Source organism: Vidua macroura, chromosome 3 (genome assembly GCF_024509145.1).
Source record: "Vidua macroura isolate BioBank_ID:100142 chromosome 3, ASM2450914v1, whole genome shotgun sequence".
Classification (NCBI taxonomy): Eukaryota; Metazoa; Chordata; class Aves; order Passeriformes; family Viduidae; genus Vidua; species Vidua macroura.
This window is the reverse complement of record NC_071573.1, coordinates 8,476,117-8,494,142: the sequence shown is the minus strand read 5'-3', so window position 1 is coordinate 8,494,142 and position 18,026 is coordinate 8,476,117. Positions and strand designations below refer to the sequence as shown.

Sequence of the window (18,026 nt, the reverse complement as noted above, 5' to 3'; positions counted from 1 at the left end):
AGGACAAACAAAACTGAAATGGTGAATAACAAAACTGTAGGCAGTGACAAGAGGAAATAAATCTCCAGAGACCCCCTGTATGGAGTCACATTTAACACAAAAATCTAATTCTGTGGCATGTCTTGAAATGATTTGTTCACTGGCAATGGGGAAGGCAAATAATCTACTAATCTAAATTTAGCAATGCTAATAAAAAGATTTTGAAGCATAACTACTACTTGCATGGGTAGGGCTATTGACCTCACTGGGTCTGATTCAATGAAGTGCTTCATTGAGTGAGTAAGAATTGCAAAACAGAGCCACTTGTTAGATTAAAAAATGGGGTATTTTGCAATGCTATTTTTTTTTTTCCCAACTGAGTAGCATTACGAGTTCTCATCTTGGCCTGCATAAATCTCATGCTTCTGGAAGCACTGAAAAATTACATTATAAGAACAATAAGCAATAACTTTTAACTTTTGTGTGAAATCACTTCATAATTTCTTGTTCAGAGACTGATATTTCATCGTTAAACATAGGTTAAAGCTATGTCTGTTTTGTTCAGTTTTATTAGTAATAATAATAATGAGATTTGTCTACCTGGTTAAGTATCAGTCGTTTTAATGTTCCAGATGTTTGTGGTGGAGAATGACTTGTCTGAATCAATGTGGTGATGACACAGAGGAGGAGCAGATGGCACAGAGCTGCCCCTGCTCCATCCATCATGTCCAGTGGAAACAATGACAATACCACACTGGTTCTCGGCAAGTTACAGAGCTCAGCAAACATATCAGCCTGACTGGCAGAGGTCTTGGAAAAGTAAACTGAAATCTGCCTTGCACAGCTCTAGAGGTTACATGGCTATGGATCACATTGCTGCTGAAAGAAGTCAGTGAGAAATGTCCCACAAAAGAGATTTTGCCTCTACCTAGTGCTTGTAAAGTGTTTTTTTTTTTATCCTTTGGCTTTGCTAAGTAGTTCTAGTGGCATCACTGGATCTAGCTGTCTAAGTTTTTTATTTAAGGAGTAAGAATTGCAGGTTCAACTTTATGAGAAATTTCCAGATAAGAGTGTAGTAATGGCATCAGCCTTGTAATTGCAAGAAGATAGAGCAGAAGGCACACTGGGCTCTCTTGCACTTGATGCTGGATTTTTGCAGCAGGCTTTTAGTTGCTATATGGTTATTCTTTTTGTCTTGGTATGATTTTTTAAAATTTATGTTGGTTTTGTCTGATTGTGACATTTTAGTCAGATTTATTTTATTTTTGTATCAGAAGATAAGGACAGAACTGTATCAATTGTGCAATTTAAGAAGCCTTAATCCTTGAAAGGAAATAAAACTCGCAAATGCTTCAACGGTCCTCAGGTTAGGTACAGATTCCTAACTAGATTTGTGTATCATATATCAATCAGATATTTGTATCAGACCGAAAATCCCAACAATTTCCTGGTGCCATGAGTACTCAAAGCCTGTTGACACCCAGATGCAGTCAGAAAACTGGTTCTGGTAATATTGCCTAAGAAACCAGGCTGACGGCATCTTTAAATGCTTAAGGTTTTCAAGCATTGTCTTGTCATCTTACTGTGCCCCATGAAGAGCAAGATGGTGCAGAGCTGTCAAGAAGCAGCTGTGCCAGCCCCAGGGCTCTGCAGGGGCTGCATGGACCTGCCAGACACAGAGAAGCCCTGCATGTTGTACCATGCCCTGCCCTGTTGCAACCCTGGTTGCATGCGTCCACCTGTGCCACGGCTCTGAGTTGCTCTAGATTATTCTCTGACCAATATCAAACCATTTTACGTATCCTTCAAGTTGTGCAAGGGCAGTTGAGGGATCTTTCAGTATTGGTGTGCAGTTTTATTTCCAAGTGTAGTGGCATATCCCTATGTGGCATTCCACATATGTATTGCTAGATAGGGTGTAAAGAAGCAAACACAGATGGGGGGGTCTTCCATGTAAGGATTTAGGGAAATTTACTCTATAGCTGGTGCTGGTGAAATGTGGATGACTCAAAAGACACCCTGGGGGTGACTGACCAGCTGATGGCTGGTACTTGCTCTTGCTTTGTTGTTGTGGTGTCTCCCTGTTTGTTCATGAAGTCTTCTACATATCCAAAGCAGGAATTGCCTCCAACATCCATGTATCCACATACAGCAAATATAAGTCATCAATGGTACACGGAATTTATGAGATGGATTCCTATTGTAGGGAAATGATCGTGAGAACAAAAAAGGTTTTTTTACTGTGTACTCCATTACCACCATGCTCTGCTGCCAATTTAAACACTACTAGAATCTTGGATTTTAACAGAGGAATAAATATGGGTTTCTAGTTTCTTCAGCTCTTGTTTGACATCGGTGTTTGTCCACTCAAAACAAACATAACACTACCTGGTGTCTTTGTTTAGACCCTTATTGTTTCATGTAGTATGTAAATGGGAATCTGTCATGAACAGAAATTATCAAGGTCTTGCCATTAGATTGCGAGACCATTTCACAACACTGCTGTAAGTAACTGTACTCTGGGATGAGCAGGAATCCTATGAAATCCTTCTGGTTTATGATATGACAGTTTTCTGGGATGAGCTCTCATGCTTTCTTGCAACATTTTTTTTTTTTTTTTTTTTTTGGTAGGTAATGCAGTACTGCTATTATAAATGGGAACATTGTGAATCCAGTATTGTTATTTTAAATGGGGACATTGTGACCACTATAATGACACTACATGTCTGACTGGGCCAAAAACCTAATAGAATGTTTTGTCCCTGTTTCTTGAGTGCATCAGCAGAGTTCAGCCTTTTAACCTGTCCTATGTAACAATGGAATTTTTACCAGAAAAGTAATTTTCTTCAAACACTGAGAGACTACTTAGAGTCCTATCCCTCTCTGTTCTCTCTGCCCTGTTGTTAAACCTTGGCTAATTAAACTGCATATATTTTACTTCACTTTTGCTCCATACTCCTCAGCAGTTGGTCTCAGAGCATTTAAAAAGGACTTAAACACTTTTCTCCTGGTATCAGTGTGAGTTAGCAAAAATGCGATGGTGTTAACAGGATGATGACAAAGCAAGGAATAAAACCTAGAACCTGGGGATTCATAACCTAGAACCTGGGAATTCCTTGATGGCTTTCCTACAGATTTATAGTAATTGTAGTCACATCTTGGAAACTTTACTAGCATTTTTGTAGAACATTGTATGTGGTCTGCTGGGATTCATAGAAATTCACCATCTTCTTGTCAAAGTATGAAGAGTGACCAGTACACAAGCCACTAAAGAGAAGTGCACATACAATCTTAGTAGGATTGGTGTCCCCTGCAGTTAAATACACACAGTTCTTGTACAGTCAGCACAGCAGATGATTTCCTCCCACTTCTCAGAATCATAAAAATAGGGTATTGCTAGTGGTGGTTTTGGTGTTGCAAAGTAGACAATTACTGAGTCCTTTCTCCAGTGTCCAGGCAGCACAGATCCTCATACATTTGAGTAACAGATTTAGGTGCAGGTAGCAAGGAACATGATAAATTTGTATATAGAAGCCTGAGTAATAGATGAGGTGGCTTTGAGTAAGATAGAGTTCTGAAGGGCACAATGATATTTGAGGTTTTTTTTTTTTTCTGATTTGAGTTGAGTTTTTGGCTTTTTTTCTGCTTTTTTTTTTTTTTTTTTTTTTTTTTTTTTTGTTTTGTTTGGGTTTTTGTGGGGTTTTCTGTTTGTTTGTTTCTGTTTGGGGGGAACTTGCGGAGGTTTCTTGGGGGGGTGTTGTTGGGGTTTTTTTGTTTGTTTGTTTTTTTAGGTTGGTTTTTGTGTATTTGGCCAGACTCATCCCTTCTATAAATCTTTTGCTCTGAATAGGATCAGGGCAGGAATTTTAGTCAGCTTCTAGTGGTATTTGTTTTGTGAACCCTGGCTTTTAGGTCATGGTTAACAGATATCCAAATGGGCAGCTCTTCTCTGAGTTTGTTTTTTAATTGCTCATTTAAACTCATATTTAAATGTGGTATTTTTTAAAGTTCTATTTGTTTGCTATCTTAAATAATATAGACATTAAAAACTAGAATTACCATAACACATTTAATTTTATTCATGTAAGGACACTGGTATTTCAGGGGTCTTGAAACAGATAGCAAGTATAGACCTAGAGCCTGGAACTAGCAACAGAATTTGCTTTATGTGAACTGTTGTTTTAACTGGAGATTCCACTTCCCTCATGAACTTAACTGGGGAAGAAAAAAAGACACATACTATATGTTCATTTTATTGCTTTGTGCCTTGAAAGGTGCTGAGCCTGTTGGGAAAAGCACCTGACAGAGGTGCTAGCTGGGACATGGGAAGCTGCTAAGGGGAACAGCACTACTCTGGTAAGTGTCCTTGTCTTTATCACAACAGGGGGAAGATGATCAGTAACTGACTGAGCAGATGGCATGTTTTACAGGTGTTTGATTTGCTGTGACAATCAAGGACACAATTCCCAAGCTAAGAAAGCTCCTTGATGGGAGAGGGCTGCCAGGTGCAGAGAGAATGCCTTGCATTACCTTGTTCCATTTCTCAGCAGCCCATAGGGGATGGGTATGCAGGAGATATTACCAACCATTCTTCCTGCAGGCTTATCCTCATCTCAGTCTCCTTTTTTCTTTGCAAATATGAACTCTTAACCACTTAAGACCAACAATTTATTTTGCCACTATAATTGACATTATTAAATTCACAAATAATTTGTCAGTGAGCTATACTTACAGATGCCTTAATGAAACCTAAACAAAACTGATTCATACAGAAATGAGGTATTCTTGCCTAGGAAACGCACCAAAAAGGTAAAACTTTAAAAATCTGCTTTCTGATGGTGAATCTTGTAAAACTGTGAGGCAAGACATTTTGGTGTTTTACAGCTTCTGTTCATTTTAATGAGTTAATAGGTTATTTTCTTCCCCCAAAATACTACAGTCTTATTAATTTAAGTTTAGATCACTCTTAAGCAGGACCCAAAATTTTCTAGTACATTGATGATATCTCACTTTGCAAATTACTTCAAAGAAGAAAATATATTTTAGCAATTTCATATGTGTCTAAGATAAGTTTTCAAAACCAACACAGTGTGTTTCCCTGTGTATTTTCACAGTGGTTTATTTAACATTTCATCTCCTGCATTCCATGTACTCAAGTTCTAAGCTGCTCTTTCTGTATATAACTTACATTCATTGCCAGGGTGGCATAGCAATTTTTTCTAACTAAAGAACTTCAAGTATTTTTATTCTCCCAGCCTTTCCTCCTAACTGTTTTCCAAAATTGATATTATAATACAGCTTTCCTTTAATCTATCTCCACACTAATTTGAATTATTTTGGGAGGAAGAGATTCTATTAAATGCTACCAGAGATGTTTCTACTTTTACTTTTTGTCACTAAAATCTGAAGCACAAGAATTTGATTCAGCAAAGACCATATATGCATTTTCACAATTAAAAACCTTTTTTCATAAAAGAAAGGATGTATGTTAGTCGTCCGTAGTAGTTTCACATATAATTAAAGCCTGACTTGTTTTAAAACTAAATGAATCAGCTTTATAAAAATTAATTTCTCATTCATTGTTATAGCATGCCATTTATCCTACTACTGACCAAACTGAGTTTAAAGGGACAGTTCACTCTAGTGAACACTTGTGCACATGTCTGTAGTATCTACTTGTAGATAAATTTTCATTTTATTACTAAAATGCTTTCCATTTCTTTGCAGGTATAATGTTGTGTCTGTCACGCTACACATATAAGTAGAGATTAAAAGAAATTTTTTTAAGTGTTTGTCTGCTTTACTCAGGGCAATACTACTTGTTTTCAGCTAGTATACTCTTCGTAAAATGAACCATGTAATTTCACAGATTACACTGTTAAAATTTTCAAAACATTTTGGCAGTTTCTATGGAGTGACGTCACTCTACACTGAGTGTAATTGGGAGAAAAGAAACAAAGTTTCTCCCTTCGAGGTATTTAAGAGGTTATGTATCTTTAAGTGTCTCCGCCTCTGAATCCACCCACTTCTTGGTAGCTGCAGCAGTCTTGTTGACTCACAGAAGCCGTGTTCATGCAAGAGCCAGCAATGAGCAGTAATTTTCAGAGATTTTAACAGCACACCTCCTGCTATGTATTTCACATTCTAGCTTGCTGGGGCTGAAGCTATATGAAAGAAAGTTTTATGTTTTGAAGAGATTGCAAAAGATAGTTCCTCCTCTCATCCTGGAAAATCCTGACAGACCAGTTGGATACCTTTCAGGCCTTAACCAAGAACTTTATCTTCTCATCCCACTGTCTTTTTTACAGTAGAAAGACCCGAGACACCCTTAAGAACTGAGAATCTGACTAATTTAAACAGATGGCTAATCCCAGTGCTGTGTGCAATGGACATCTACATCATCATCATCATCATCAGAAACAGAATAACCTCTTAAAAAGTGGAATATCTAAGAAAAATGGAATCACTAAAGGAACAAAGGTAAGGTTTAATTGTTTATCCTAATTGCCTCAATATTGAAAACAAATAGGTAGTTGCAACATTACTTATTAAGCTATTTTTATGGTCATCTTAATGTCCATTGAACACCTTGTATGGATTAGGCTTGTGTGTTAATTTGTAATCGTGAGACCTAACGCTGCTTTTGTCTCTCCTAAACTGCAGAGAGAGTTGGGAATGCTCATGCAAATGGTGTTGATCCCATGGACTGACTTAGCATCTAGTTCATATCAAATGCAACAAACACAAGTAGTAACTTCCTTCTAAAGCTTAACCGGTGGTGGACTTGACTTTGCAATGTATTAATCACTAGTGGAAAGCTGTTTTGTCAGCTTCAAGTGTGTAGAATAATTTTTAAAGTGTGATTTGTTGCTGTTCAAGTATAACAACAAAAATATGTAGGCAGGCAAAGCTGTCTTTTCACGATGTTTACATTTATGCAGGGATGGCATAGCTGATCCCTGCACTTCACTGATGCCTGCTATCCAATGAACAAATCTAAAAGTATATTTTTACCAAAAGAGCCCAAATCTTAAAGGTTGTCTCTCTGTGATACCTGTTCTGATTGGGAGCTTACTGTCTGTCTTGGAACGTCCTAATTTTGGATCTTGATGTGATCATTAGGGGAAAGTCTTGTTGTGACTGTGAGAAGGCTGGCTTTACAGCACGGTGTGATAGTGACAGGGGGGATGGAGAAGGTTGCTTGCGGAGCCTGTGCGCTCACCTAATCATCCCTGCTGGAAGCTTTAGACGAGGACTGTGGTGAGGGCTCTGCTGTTTTACAAATAAACTGCTATCTTTTATCTTTCTCTAAATGGGGCGCTCACACACCTTAGCACTCTAATGAGGGCACGCCCAGTGTCATGCTTAATGGTTGTCTGGCTTTAGGTGTCTCCCCTGATATAAGTATTTCCCAATCACTGACTTGTGTTGGCTGAGGAAAGCAAAAAATCTTGCACAATTATTGAAAAAGGCCTTTCTTGGATTTGCTTCCAAAAACCTAATTCATTATCCTCTTATATAACACATACACCTCCTTGTCATTTTGTACATTAACTATTTGCCACAATGGCGTTCTAAGTCTTTGCTTTCCACTTGTGACAGATTTCAAGGGCTAAGCTTTGTCATTCAGTTACTGTTAACCTGCTGCAAATGAGTGATTTTGAAATCCCAGGAGGGCATTAATTAGGATTTCCTACTTAATAAAAAAGAGAAGTAAACAGCTAGAAAAGTAATGACTAATATTACTGAGCATGAGCAAAAAAAGGAAATAAATATTGGCCTGAAAGGGTGGCAAAGAAATGAAGGAAATATTATTAGATGTACCTTGAAGATTAGTGAAGTCTCACAAGCACCACATGGTCGGAGGAGAAAGTGTTTTACCCTGCTGTGTGACATCTGACAGTAGCACTGAGCCACTTGTAAATGCCATCCATGGCTGAGGGAAGTGGTGAGGAAGTGAAGACTTAGAAAGTTCAGGAGGCTTATCAAAGGCGGATTTGGTAAGTCTGGGTCGAGCACCGTGCACCAAATTACACACCATTTCCCCTTTCTTCAAGGGGAAGTGTTCTTCCAAACACAGAAAGAAGGAAACAATAACAGACAGGAGTCCTGAATGAACCAGGAATCTCATTCCTGGCAGGAATCTCCCCATTCCTGTCTGGTCTGTTTCCCCGCCCCAGCCGCCTCACCCTGTTCAGTGCTTATGCTTGATGCTATTTTACAGGAACAGATACTGTTCCTTCCTCCCTGCGCTGTTTAGGAGCCTCACTGCTGGAGGTGTGCGCACAGTCCTCCGTGCGCTTGTATTGGCTACTCCTCGCTGGGGTGTGCTTCCCATTTTACAAGCTGGGATCTGAGAAGCAAGGAATATGGCAGCTTGGTGCACAAGGAAGCCTGTACAAGGCTTCCAAGTTTCTCTTAATTCCAGTCATTCTTCCTTCTTCCTCGTTTGCTCTTCAGCCACCTTGCCCCTATTTTCCCTAACACTCTGACACACACATTTATGTACTTCACTGCCCATGCAGTAAATTAATTGACCATTAAACACCTTATATAACAGAAATATAGTGCTAGTATTTTCAAGGGATGTGATTGGTGATGCTGTTTTTAGACTTGTGATAGTTCCAAAACTTTTGGGCTTAGTTACAGCTGTGCTACTTTGCAAGGAGGGGGGGAGGGAGAGATGCTGTGGTTTGAGAGAGGCAGCTAGTGCAGAGACTGCAGTGAGTGAATGGCACAGTGAAGGCTTCTAGGCTTATAGCAATCGTTTTTCACAATTGTCTGACTGGAACATCAGGCTTTGCAGAAATCAGCTCTATAAACTTTTTTTTTTTTTTTTTTTTTTTTTCCAAGGGAATCCCCAGGAAGCACTGGCTTCAGGAAATGCTAGCTTTGGAAACATTGTTTTTGAAAACACTTGCTCAAGAACAATGTGTTTTGCATCTTAATGATGTAAGAACATTTTGTGTGCCTGTGCGTGCTTAACAGAAATAGAGAAGCAATTCTGATACCACAAAACCCCCTGGGTTTCTAAAGAAAGAATTTTGTTTAATGGGTTGGGAAAGGTAATTAGGGATGATCAAATGTGAGGGAGCAGGGAGGCTCTCTTTGCTTCTAGCATTCTGTGGCACACCAAGGACAGAAAGGAGGTAGCTGAGTGATAAAGAAGCAGTGAAGCATCCTACCAGAAGAGAAGCTGTTGCTTTTGGGGAAGTGATAGAGTGCTTTGGGGTGGAACTGCTTGTTCAGATAGGTTCTGTGATTATTTTAAGTCAGATTCACTCAATTCTAGCTGATAGCACAGACTCTCCATGTACTAATGGACATCAGGCTTTACCATGTCCCCACAGCCATGCTGAATCCTGGTATTCTTTGGAAGCTGGGCCATAGTAAGACCTGAACTTTGGGAGGTGGGTTGTGGATCATGTCTTCCACTTTGTTAGTGCTTTTAACAGAGACAGATGCTTTGTGTTCTTCCAGAATCCATAGTCTGGACTTGCCTTTGCCCAAAGCACAATTCAGTAGCTAACCTATTTATTTATGTAACTGCATTGGCCAGGAGAAGGTATTTTCTTAGTGATGGTTTCTTTGCTGTTATATTGCTGTTGATTGGGTATCAATAATAGGGGACATTGGATTTTTAAAACAATAAATATGTTTGTCTAGTGGAAACTTTTTTCCCTATAAAACACATGCAACAGTTCCATTTCTTTGATAGATTAATTCCTTGGATGCCTTAGCCTCCAAGACATTATAAAGCTATTTGTGAACTCATTACTTTTATGTTCTGCATTGAGAAAGGCAGGGCTTGGAAGAAACATGTAGTCAATAAGACTATAGGCTTTTCCAAGGATTTCAAGCTCCTGTGTGAAACCAAAAAAGAACCTGGGATGAGATCCAGCACAGTAACATCTGCCCCACTTATCTGATGACCCAAAAATGTGATAGTCTCCAACATTTGGAGGCTCCAAAATTCAGAAGCTGTTTATGTTTAACTTCTGTCCTGTTACATCTGAATCTCCTCCTAGCTGTTCTACTTAGCTATTTAGTTCAATATTCCAGCATTCAGTCTCAGTCCCTTCCATGCTCTTGGCACCCTAGTTTCTTTCCTCTCAAATGTCATTTATTGCCCAATGGCAATCTTGAAGAAAACATTGATTGTTTAGAAAGAGAGTCATGAAAGGAATATGCCATGCAAATGTTCTCACGGCAGTAACTTTCTTGTATGTTGTAAAGGTCTCTTGTAATTTCTTTGCTCTCTCTTCACAAATGCGGACAGCACTTCAAGTGTTTTTGCAAACCAGGTGTAAGTGGGTCATTTGAGATGCATACTCAATATAAATGTTAAAGAGTCTGGTAGGAAAAGAAATAAATTAATTCCCACAATCAAAGTCAAGCAATAAGGGTTATTATTAATAAGGGAAGAGCAAGAAGAAAGGGTTAAGGCTGATCAGGCCTTTCCAGCTGCTTGCAGCTTTAGTTGTGCAGCCATAATGATCTACCAACATAATAAGATTTTTTTTCCTGAAATATCTTCATATTTTGATATTGGTTTGGGTAAAAACAAATTGAAAGGGAACTTCATTGAGTCCAGCCTGTTTCACTTGCAGCAGCTCAGGATTTTGGGCATTTTTCATTGTGCATGTGTTCATGGAAAGTGCAACTGCAATTTTCCCTCAGGAAAAAGTTGAGATTTGGTTTTCAATCAAATTCTCTGCCAATTACTGTACCTATTGCTTCAGCTGCATGACAGATAAGACCTCCTCATCCTCAGTCCTGCCTTCTTTTCTCCTTGGTTTCAAGCCTGAGAAATGTGTTGCTTTGCACCTGCCCTCTCAGATGATAATCACAGGTCTAGGATCCACACCCTTGTTTCAGTCATCTGCCCTGCTATGTGATGAGCTCAGTGCATTGGAAGCAGGAAACACTGAGGACATCTTTCTGCAGCTGAGGTGTCACCACTGTGTGGGCACATGTAACAGTCTCTGACTCTTGTGGCAGTGCTTTGAGCGTGTTGCATGAGACTTTACATGCAAGGCTGAGATTTTTCACATAGCTCAATATATAAGGTTGGTATAAAGTCATTACCTTCTTAACTCCTGGAAATCTCTAAATTCAGGTAATTAAATTTTGGACAGTTAAGCCTGTACAGAAAGAGCAGATAGTAATTTATTTTGGCTTGAAAGATTCAGCATGTCAGATCTTTAAGGTCATTCTCCACTTAGCACAGTAACAGCCCATCCTTCTGCTCATGAAAGCAAGTAATTGTGTTGGGAGACTGGCTTAGCTACACACACATAACCCATGGCTGAGCTCCAGTGCAAAAATTAGTATACAAGAGATAGAAACAAGAATGGCCTTTGAAAGAGGAATTTTGAAGCATTCTGGGGGCATGTAGCAGTGGAATTAGGTAAGCCAAAGATTTCCTGGAATCAACATTTGCAAAGAGTATCAAGGGAAGCAAGAACAGATCCTACTGCTACATTAGTAAGAGATGAATGAACAAGGAAAACATGTCCCATCAAGAAATGGGGTGACTTAGTGACTGCAGATGCTTAGTGACCACAGGTAAGATGTACTCTGTGCTTTCTTTGATTCACTTTTCACAATCAAAGTCATCCAAGTCTCTGTGTTGTCAAACTACCAGCAGTGAAAGAAGGTTGAGTCATGGATCTCTTGAGAAATGGCAACCCATACAGGGTTGCACTCATGTGTGGTAGGTGATACCACATGCTATCAGCTTTGGAAGCTCCCAGGTGTCAAAGATCCCTGATAAGAGAAATGTCCCACCTGTCTTCAAAAGGCAGATCATTTCTAGCAGAGGTCACTTCTGGGAGCATGGAGAGGAAGGTGATTTGGAACAGCAAGCATAGATGTGCCAGAGATAAATAATGTTTGACTGACTTTATTCTATGCTGAGGTGACTAGATTTTTCTATGAGAGGTAAGTGATAGATGTCACCTGCCTTGACATTGGTCATACCACCGTCATGTGTTACTTGGGACATTACAGTCTCGATGGGCAGACTACTATATGGGTAATAACTGTCTGGATCATCAGGCTCAAAGAGTGGTGGTTAATGGTTCATACTTTGCCTGCAGGCTGGAGGGGTTTCATGTGTGCAGAGGGAGTGGGAATCAAAATATGGGTTATAGCAATGGAACATATGGAGCCTTTCAGGGCAAAACCCTAAGTGCCCTGCTGGGAATTTGGTGTTGACCTGCCTTTAAAATATGAAGATGAAACAGAGACCATCCAGTCAAAGTGAGTCTGTGACCTTTCAATGCAAGGAGGCAGCATTTCTGTGGTGAGTCAGCAACAGTGATCCAAAAATGGATGGAATTCATGCAGAACCTCAGTTAGGCTTCTATGAATATTTGTCTGGCAAGAAGCTTATTTGTGCTCAATAGAGGTAATAAGTAATAGAAAGCCATGACATGGGTAGTGCTATTGCCTGTCTATTTACATCCCTTCAGCATGAGAATTAATTACCTTTGCAAGCTTTAAGTGGCAGTCTGGCTTTCAGAAACGTGAAAGGTGAAATGCATCTTCTACCTGCTATGTCACCGAGGGATGTGGCTGGATGTGTTCCATTGCAGAAGCAATATGAATAATAATGAGCTGAATGATAAGATAATGGTTGCTTAGGGCCTGTTTGGGTCTCTGTGAGCTGGCATATACAGGACCCAGGGATGACCACAGAACACTGAATGAAATGAAAACAGTAAATTTATTTCAATTACCTTGTCAAACTAGGGATCCCCAACACAGCACCTAGGCAGACCCATATGAGCAGGGACACCAGTTCTTGCTCAGTCCTTGCTAAAGGATCTCTGAACATGCTGTTTTCACCTGTATTTCAGGGGCTGTCACAGGTGTAGATTACCTCCCTGCTGTGATCTTTCCTACAGCAGGGATGTAATCTCAAGCATGTTTGATTGAGTGCCTATAAGTCTATCTCAGGTCTCTTATTGAAACAGAGACATTGAACTTAGCCAACACACAAACCTAAACGACTATTGGTATATGTGTTTTTCTACACCTCAGCTGCAGATCACTTCAGCATGTTTATAATTCTCCTCAACAATCTTCTGTTATGTTCCCACAGTTTCTATAAAATCAGACTTTTCACCAGAAAAATGTTTAGCATCATGCTGCCTCTCTCACAGCTTTCTCTTTGCATGTGTGCAGTGGTGTTTCAAATCCTGGTTTACAGGGTACAAGACAACTGTAAAGATCCTAATTCATCATGATATGCAGGTCTGTATCTTCTGCCAATAGACATATGAACTCTCTCGTGGATTTTTGGATTTTACTTTCCTTTTAAAGAAAAGTAATTTTTGTTGTGGCTAGGACTGTGGCATTAACCAGCAAAGCAGGAAATTAAATTTCCCTACAATGACCAGTGGCTCAGCCAGAGAATTTCTGTCATTCCTGGCAGCTAATTTTTCGACAGAAAATACTTTGAGAAAGCAACCCAGCCAGGAATTTTGTGAGGCTATTGTCTGAGAGTTGTCACTGTGGGATGGATATGGAATTGTGGGATGGAATATGGAAGAAAAATGCCAGTTAAGGAGAAGAGCAGTGTTTTGTGCCAGACTGAAGAGGAACTGAAGCGTTTTGCGCTTAAAGATACATGAATTCAGACAGATGACCAGAACATTCTGTGAGATACCTTTAGTATAAAACTGTGAGGTGAAGAGCTGAATTTCCAGGGTAGATGCCATCTACATACACCCATGTCTTCAGAACAAAGTAATATTTAACCTATTCTGGCCAGGTGTCTTTCTCCCACCTGAAGTATTTTGAATTTCCTGAACATCCAGTGTAGATGTAATACAGTAATGCCTTATCTGTTCTACTGATCATCTCAGGGTTTTTTTTGGAAGTCATTCAGCTGTATCCTTGCCTTCATTCCTTTGATCAAGCACAGGCATGTGCTCTGTCATTTCCTCCGCTTCCAGAATATTTGGTCTTCTCCATCAGCCTACCAAGACATGAGGATTTATTCATCTAAAAAAGAAATATGGAAAGACAAATTTGAGATGCAGAGCTGAGACTTGTAGCCATTTCAGCTCACATAATGCTGCACTCTGCTTCCTCCAGGAATTTCCATTTGAGTTTCTGGTTCCCTGTTGCTGCTGCTGATTCATACGGTCTGAAAAGCTGCCATACATCTCTCCATGTGACTCACATGTATCTATCTGAGACTTCAGCCTGGCTAATCTCACAGCCCAAAGCTGTCAGCTTACACCTGGTATCACAGCAGCCAATTTCTATGTTCTTGAGCTTCCCGGGCCTGTTCTGCAGGAGAATGCCTCAATCTAGCTTAGAATTTCCATTTCCTGCCCATTTGTTGTCTTTCCACAAAACTTGGATTGTCTTCTGAAAGGAACACTTCTTCCTCTGTCATCACCAGGTTGCACTTCCTGCAGGTAAAGGTGAGCTGCAGTCAGGTTCTTATGCACACTGTTGTGGGGGAAATCTGTAAAGATCAGCCACACTGCTGCCTGGAGAGGGCAGGACACAGATGTTTCCACCCAGTCCCAGCAGCCATGTGTCAGTGACTAGTGATTTATATGAGATCTTGCAGGTCAGGAAATACAACCTGAGAAATAAATTTAAGACCACCTATGGCTGTCACATTGTACCTCATTGTCAGCTATTCCCTGCAAGAATCCCAGCCCCATGATCCGATCGAATGCATTTCCTGCTGACCAGCCTCAAAACTTTGGCTGCTACACAGATCCGAACACCAAACTATAAAACAATTCAAAGTGAACAAGATTTTTTGAAGGCATTTCATGGTCCAAGAATGCATTTGAAAAATCATGTTTCCTCTGCTTTTTGAGATCATATTCATACAAGTTTCTGAGTTTGAGCTTTTGAACTTCCAACAATCCCTTGACATCAGTCATGCTCAGAGGGAATGTTTTACTTTGTCTCTGGCACAGAATGTGTGTCTGCAAGTCTCTTGAAGCCATCTCGTTTATAAAAAAGGGTCTTTATAAATTTCTCCCCTGTGCAATATTTTCCTTGCATCACTGTTACATAAACAGCTTGTTTGTTTGCATATGTGGGTGGTAAAAGTGTCTGGGAGGTTCTAGCAGATATAAGGGTGTGTTAATCTTGAAGAGGGGAATCTTCTTGGCTTTTGATCTATTTTGAACAGAAATGAAACAAAACTCTTCATCAAACTGTTTTGATGCAATCTCCACCCCTTTTCCTCTCTTGTAATCACAATCATCCACCCCTGTGGGCTTATCCTTGGTTTCTTTCCACTTGCTTTAGGTTACAAAAAACTCTTGGGGAAATAAGCCTTTAAGTATTGGATTGGTGCATCTGTGGGTAAATAAGTAGTAAGGGGTGTTACAAAGCAGATTCTCATTTTTCTCAGTGTAAAACCCAGCTTTATCCCAAATAAGAAATTACTTTATCAAATGATCTGGGAAGAATCTCATGTGGTCAAAACTTGTCTATTGTTACTTTTTGGCTCTCAATACATATTTTAACAGTGTCTTTTCAGGTTGAAGTCAGAACCTTTGCTTCTTAAATCTATTTCTTACCCATAACCAAACAGGAAGTACAGATTCCAAAACAAAAAAAAAAAAAAAAATGTGTTTGCCAAAATCTACAACTTTTAAAGAAAAAAGTTAGTATTTTTGTTTTTTCATTCTGAGACAAGTATGATCTTGATATATGCCACATCTAGTTGCTTTTTCTTAAAATCTGTTTTCAAGGGTTAGAAAATTTATCAATTCCATAATTTGTGTTTATTTTCAGATGCATATTAGTGGTGTGCGTAGTGTGAAATGTGGGATATGCTGCGAGCACTAGCAAGTTAGCAAAATAATTATGAGGTTGTGTCCAGAGACAGGAGACTTGTGCTTTGGGAATGGAGGTGCAGCTTTAATAAAATCTGGTTTCACCTTGGGTTGAACCTATTGTCTGAAAAGATGTGTAATTTATTACCTCCCTGAAAAGGAATTAATTGACCTCCTTGCATCTCTTACTCAGCAGTGAAAGGTAAAGAAATAAAATTGTGCACACGATGACTGTCTTGAGCCAAAGATATTCAGGATCAAGAAGGGCTTCAGGGAGGCTGTCTTTTGTCCACATGTCTATTGTAAGGGTGAGGAGCTGAACAGATTGGCCCCTTGGTCCTCTAGCAGAGGATTTGTTGTTACAGCAGCAGTTTTCAGCATAAAGTAATGTCTGCAAGATCATTCCACTTCCCTGCACGTACAATGTCTTCCATAGCACGCAAGGTCGCCCATCCTTTTCCAACAAAATGTTCTCTGCACTTCATTAGTGGCTTGGCTCTTAATCTCATCTCTGTTGAGATGAGAGAAATCTTTTCCTTTTATTGTCTTCCTCATCACCTCTATGATTTGGTAGAGAAATCACAGTAGGTTTTGCACCAGAGATACATCTCTGGAGCTTATGCAAGAATTAAAGTCAACAGACACTCTACTAGTAATAGTATGACAGTATAGTATGACCAAGCATGACAGATCAAAAATGGAGCTCTTTTAGCTTCCATGTCATCCCAAACCAAAATATCCATTCATTTACACTTTTGAAAATCTTGTATTAGCTTCCTTATGCTTCCACCACAGCATAATTAAATCAAGCAAGTCAGAAGGTAAAAATTAGCTTTATCTATCATAATTTGCAGAGATAAGGTAACATTAGTAGGTTTTTATATCTTTATAATATAACCAAAGACCTTTAGAATTCTTGCATGTGGGCTGAGAATCACATGGGTTTATTTAAGTAAATTGAAGCATAATTTCAATCTGGTTTTTTGGGATCATTATCAGAGATTTGGGCTTTTTTTACTGTTTCATTGTGTGCCTGCTGAGAACCAGTGTTGTAAGCTTGTGATTTTGTTATAAAGATGTTAACATTTATAGGAAACAAAATTTCAATCAATGGCAAGTTATGCAGATTTTTAAAACCTCAGGTAGACATATATGTTTTTATTCCCCACTGAACACTTTGTAGCTGTCTGAAATGTATGTGACTGGGGAGACGAGAATTATATGAGGGGAAAAACCCCACCTAATAGTTTGAGCTTTCAGCATGGTAGCATTATAAAATCTTGGCTGGTTTCCTAAAGAAACAAAATTTATATAGTGATGCTATCTGTCTGTCAACTCCTTAACAGCTTGTGAACTCATGAGCCATTTTTGTATCATCCACTCTCTGCTTTAAGTGGGCTTTTGGACGCATGAGAAAGGCCCAGCACCTTCCCTGCTGAAATAATAGAAGCTGCAGTGTGAACTCATTCCTCCAGTGACCTGGGCAATCTGCAGCAGGAAGGAGATTCAACCTATGCTCCAAATAAGAAAGAAGCTTCTGTCAGAGTGTTCCTTTATATTACATGAAAGCCAACATGAGGCATACATAAAAACCTCCAGAAGTTATTATTCCCGGAGCTCACAGTGCCCTGTTTACTTCTGCTCCCACTCATTTCTGCATGGTGTGTATCTTACCATTGCATTTCTCAGAAATTTGTTTAGTCCATAAACTTTGAGATAATGACACTTCATTTTGTTCTCTACTTGTGAAATACTTGGCACACAAGGGATCAGTATCTATTAAGGGTACCTTTATTCACAGGGATTTTTATCCAAGTGTGCCACTTTTTCAAATGTCAGTGATTTGTCATCAGTATTGTATAAAGCAGTTGCTCCGTCTCATGTTCTAGTTGATGCTACTAAGTGAGAATAAAGTGTGTGTTGGTGTCATTTCTCATGGGACATTTCTGTTCTACCAGTCTATCTAACAGATGAAACTTGAGTTAATGTTAAATGTTATTTTTTTCCATAATTTTTATTTCTAACCCAGTCAGACATCAGTTCTTCATCTTTAGAGAAGTCTGATCAAATGAAGTCTGATCCAAAGGGGATCAGACTTGGAACTTTGCAGTTCCAAACCCATCGTTGTCGTCTGGCTGCTGTTTCTCCTGTTCACAAGGGCCATGTGATTTCAGTTCACCTCCTATTGATCAACTCTCTCACCTGCTCAGCAACAGCATTCTC

At 39.4% G+C, this 18,026-nt stretch overlaps 1 protein-coding gene across 1 annotated transcript in view; it reads left to right on the top strand.

Moving 5' to 3' along the window:
- Positions 1-795: 795 nt before the first annotated feature.
- The window catches only part of SPTLC3 (serine palmitoyltransferase long chain base subunit 3), an 85,317-nt gene continuing 68,086 nt past the window's right edge, over positions 796-18,026 (top strand). Inside the window, exons 1-3 of the mRNA XM_053974638.1 lie at positions 796-867; positions 4,254-4,335; positions 6,288-6,459. Of these exons, the coding sequence (XP_053830613.1) occupies positions 6,340-6,459 (120 nt within the window). The 5' untranslated portion in view covers positions 796-867; positions 4,254-4,335; positions 6,288-6,339. The remainder of the gene's footprint in view (positions 868-4,253; positions 4,336-6,287; positions 6,460-18,026) is intronic.